At 31.6% G+C, this 4,826-nt stretch overlaps 1 protein-coding gene across 1 annotated transcript; it reads right to left on the bottom strand.

Moving 5' to 3' along the window:
• Positions 1–1,953: 1,953 nt before the first annotated feature.
• Positions 1,954–4,451, bottom strand: LOC119833538 (carboxypeptidase Q-like). The gene is made up of 4 exons (XM_038357586.1): positions 4,416–4,451; positions 3,444–3,592; positions 3,117–3,246; positions 1,954–3,042 (listed from the first exon to the last, which is right to left on the bottom strand). The coding sequence occupies exons 1-4, from the start codon at positions 4,449–4,451 to the stop codon at positions 1,954–1,956; spliced, it is 1,404 nt and encodes a 467-aa protein (XP_038213514.1).
• Between the last annotated feature and the right edge of the window lie 375 nt (positions 4,452–4,826).

The following is a 4,826-nucleotide window of genomic DNA, read 5'->3' as shown; positions in this document are numbered from 1 at the left end:
AAAAAAAAAAAAAAAAAAACTTCCTTACCCCATCCCTTTTCCATCAAACCGCAACATATCTGGTTTCTGTCATTACTCTTTTTATTTATTTAAGAGGTATATGTTTTTTCTTTATTCGAACCGCAAGGGACTGGAACATGCTTCCTGAGTCTGTGTTCGCTGACGGATATAATTTGAGAAGTAGAGTAAACAGGTACCTTTTAGGGAAGCGCGCTCCATCTTAGACTATATCTACGCTTACCAGCAGGCGAGATGGTAGTCAAGCGTTTCCCTATCACACAATAAAAAAATGTTTATAACCTAATACCGACCCATTAGCCCTTGTTTAATGACATTTTTAGTAACATCGTGAAAATAATACGTCCCCCTTTAAAAATGTTTCTGAGCACACAAAAGGAATTTTAAATGAAAAGACTTGAAGGAAAAATAAAGTAGTTTCTGCGAAGTGGATACTTCTCGTAGCTTTAAATTACATATTACCTCGATGTGAAGCCTTGCATTCTAAGCACCTAGATTACAGACAATGAGGACGTCTGTGCATATTACATATTGAATTAAATAGTTTTAAATGAGGACAATCGTTATTTATAAAATTATACAAATTGCAACAGGTAAAACTTAACACTCAGGGACTAAGACGCGATTGTTTTAGATATAAAGGGATATGAACAAATGAATAAAGGCCGTTAACCTCGGTAAACCATTAATACATTATTGTTGTTTATTGTTCAAGTGTTCTCATATTGCTAATAACATTTGTTTTGAATATAAACAAAGGGCATAAGATAATAAAGAAGCAATATCGCAACTACTAACTCTCCACTAGAATATCACACAATTGAGAGCTACATACGAACGATATTAAATGCGTGTTGCCACTTCAGAATATTAACTAGGATATTAAAGGTTTTTCTGTATGATTATATAACTTATAAAATATGGTACTTTTAAAATTGAGAAAAAGTTTATAATTGTTCTTATATCTACAAGTTAGCTATGTTATTAGGGGATTATTGGTATGAACTAGATTTAGGGTTGTGTGCTAAGAGGACACAATTTTATTTCTTGGATGTTTAGGGGAGGCCACCTAGAAAAGAGGGTCACACGCTCTTAATCTCCTTAAGTAGCAACTACGGGAAATATGACAGGACGTTATTTGTAGTAAATTGAATTGTCTACACCTTCGTCCTTAGTGCTTTTTGCCATAAAATTAAGGAAGAAATTGTAAACAAAAATAAGTTAAGAGTTTTAAACATGATGAAAGCAAAAAAGTATATATATTTGTATAATGTGTAATATAAATAATAAAGAGTTTGACAGTTCACAGGAGGACGGGACATATCTATCGAGTCAGCTAGTTTATAATAATTTTTCTTATTCCATTCCAATAAATAAATGTTTTTATTATTTCACACTCGCCCTGTAAGTGTAATCCAAATGTCTTCCTTCCACCTAGATCCTTATACTACACTAATATTAACATAAAAATTTTAAACGGTTACCCGTACTAAATTTGATAATATTGACTAATTATGAATACACAATTTATAGGCATGAATTCTATGATATAAACCGAAAAGTTCCGGAAAATTTTAAATAAAAGGCCTTTCATGAACATTACAAAGTTAAATTTCTTGGGAACTTTCATTCCTGCACATTCTGAAAATCAATTGGAATGCTGAAAGCCTTTGCAATACATTCATTTTCCTAGACTCTACGACTTGCCAAGAACAATGCTTTCGCTTCTAAAGTTTGTATCGTTTCAGACATTTTGATTGTCTTACAATTTGGTGTATTCTATTTTTCTTCAAATAGTAGTGGTAAATAGGTAATATTATAAATATAAATTTAGGAAAGGAAACTTTTTATTTAAACCGACTTTCAGATATAAAAATGTTACATATACGAGGAATTTAGCATCTTTTTTTTGCCGTTAGAATGTAAAGATTTCTATTACTGTCGGGGGATATCAACTGATAAGTCAGCAATAACATAAGATATAGCTGTCCAAAAGGCGGCACATCTCACAACATCTTCCATTTTCTGAACCTCCATCGTATCCGCTTCGGTGTGGTGGAACCAAAAGTATTTATCATTTTCGTTTAATAACGACGCCCCGGGGATTCCTTTCTTGATAAAAAGTACGATATCTGAGCCAGGGCTTCCGCTCTTCGTCATTTTATCTATCGTTGGAAACAGTTTTAATATTTCGGCTATTATACATTGTGCTGTCTTTGAGCCGCCCACATCTAAGCCCAGAGGCTTAAACGTACCTTCATCGGATTCCATTATAAAATTAATTTTGTCTAGTTCATTAATATGGCGTTCTAGATATGCTGCAGCGCCAACTAACCCCGCTTCTTCTGAAGTCCACAGAATAGCTCGAAGAGTTCGTTTCGGTCGAAGTTGGAAATGTTTCAACACCACGGGAACAAACCAACTTATCATCATACCACCACCATCGTCCATTGCACCTTGACCGACGTCCCAGCTGTCAATATGACCGGATACAATGACATACTTATTAGGAAATTTACTGCCTTTGAAATCTATAATTGTGTTTCGAGACTTCTTTCTATCATAAGTGCTAAACATTTTAATGTTTAGAACAATTTTCTGTTTTTGCTCGTACAGTCTTCTTAACAATGCTGCATCTTCAACGGTTATTGCTGCTGTTGGTATTTTTGGTACATCTTTTTCATAGTGTTGGTATCCAGTGTGAGGAGTGTATAAAGAGAATGGTGTTACGCTTCTTATAAGTGATGCAACAGCACCCTTTTTGGCTGCTTTAGATGCTGATTTGACTCTGTATACGACTGTGTCTCCATAATTCGTGTAGACTTCGTCAAATAGAACAATCTTTCCTTGAACATCCTCATCTGGCAATTTATCAAGGTCATTAAAGCTCCTTACTACTACTAAATCTGCTGTGATCCCTTCATTCGGTGTGGATATACTTGGACCAAGTCCAAGAACTGCAATTTTCTTTACACGGGGTTCAAGCATTTGCACTGATTCGAAGCCCCGTACCCAATGCGGCACCTAAAAATATGTTTAGATAATCTAAATTATGCAATGAAAGATATAATCATAATTTACAAAGAAATATTATTTACCTCTACTTCTTCTGTTGCCACATCTTTAATTCCTGCGTCAATGGTTAGATTGACCATATAGTCTATAGATTGTTCCAATACTTCAGTGCCAGACGGACGAGCACCGAATTTGTCAATAAATTCAGTATATCTGTAAATAACAACATAAATAAATCTGAATTTATTATAATCGTTGATTTCAAATTAATTAAATTTATAAAAACATAGCTCACCTAATATAATTATATCGCTGATTTAATACAAACACAACCAATATTTTAGATATTATTAGAATAATAGTGTAAACAAAAGGGCGTAACTACTATAGGTATATATATATAAACTTACTTTTTATACATATTCGGTCCTAAGTCAGTATTTATTATATCATTCATTATTTTAGTTGTAATATTTTTGTAGCTTTTAATTTCTTCTATTAACGCATTGTCTAATGCACAGTAATCATATTTGTTTATTATTGTAAGTGAATGTATAGTCTCAAAGTATAAAATTAAATAAGCAACAATTCTTTTGAGAATCATAACTACACGTCTCGTATTAGGTACACTCGTATTGCGATTAATTAATAGTGAATGAAATAAATGGGTTAGTTATATCTTATCATTATGCTTTGAACTTCAAACCGATGCTGTGAAATTGTCACAAGGGGTCAAATACGTATTAGTACTGTAGGTTCGAAGCGAAGCGAACGATAGTTTACCAATCACGGATTGAATTAATGCAATATTTAATTATATAAATTTTGATTGTATTTATTAACCTTTTTCTAATCAATAATGATGTGTATATGTGGTTTTAGTAATTTATTGGATTTAATCTTCCTTTTTCTCAACAAATATGTATTTCTTAATAATAGCAAAGAATATGAAAGGGACTATAAACATTTAATAACCAATTTAGGAACATACGCGAATAATCATATATCTTACTTACTGGTTGTAAAATCTGTCTCTCAGTGGATTCGAAGTGATCTCGTACATAATATCATCCACAATGTTTTGATACGAATGAATCTCTTCTCTCAAAGTATCATTAACGAAATTAGCACAATCATTCCGAACCGTGTATGTTGTGGTTCTTTGAAAATGTCTACTACATGACACTGCATTTAAAAGTACAAAAATGAAAATACAAAATATCAATCTCATCCTACTTTTGCTACTGTATTATTAACACTGCTATAACTTCAAATTTAGTACTGGCTAGCTATATAAAAATACAAATTATGCATGTGACATAAATAATGAAATAAAAATAATTTAATAAAGGTTTTGTTTTTCAAATTTATTCAAAGATAACAATGACGACTCTAATGAACAACAGAATAAGGTACATTTATCTGTGTATCTGGTTTTCTTAAATATCGAAACAAAATTACATTTAAGTACCATGAAGAATCGAAATGTGATTTATAACGTTATAGTATTTATAGAAATTACTGTATCAGTCTTATGTTATGATAACGGCAACCTATTTTCTTTAATTTACTCTGATATCTATTTCTTTTTTGTTAATGTATAAGTTATTCTGGGTGAATTATTCGGAAAGTTTTGAAATGAAATTAAAATCCATTAAATATTCAACTGGAACATAATTAAATTGATCTTACTTTATTTAATAATGCAAAATTTTTCAAACAAATAAAATAAAATTAATCGGTAATTTTAAAGGATCAATTGTCTCCATTAATCTTGGCGTCTGAATAGAATA

The sequence above is a fragment of the Zerene cesonia genome, chromosome 17 (assembly GCF_012273895.1).
Source record: "Zerene cesonia ecotype Mississippi chromosome 17, Zerene_cesonia_1.1, whole genome shotgun sequence".
Taxonomy (NCBI): domain Eukaryota; kingdom Metazoa; phylum Arthropoda; class Insecta; order Lepidoptera; family Pieridae; genus Zerene; species Zerene cesonia.
This window is presented reverse-complemented; position numbering and strand designations above follow the sequence as displayed.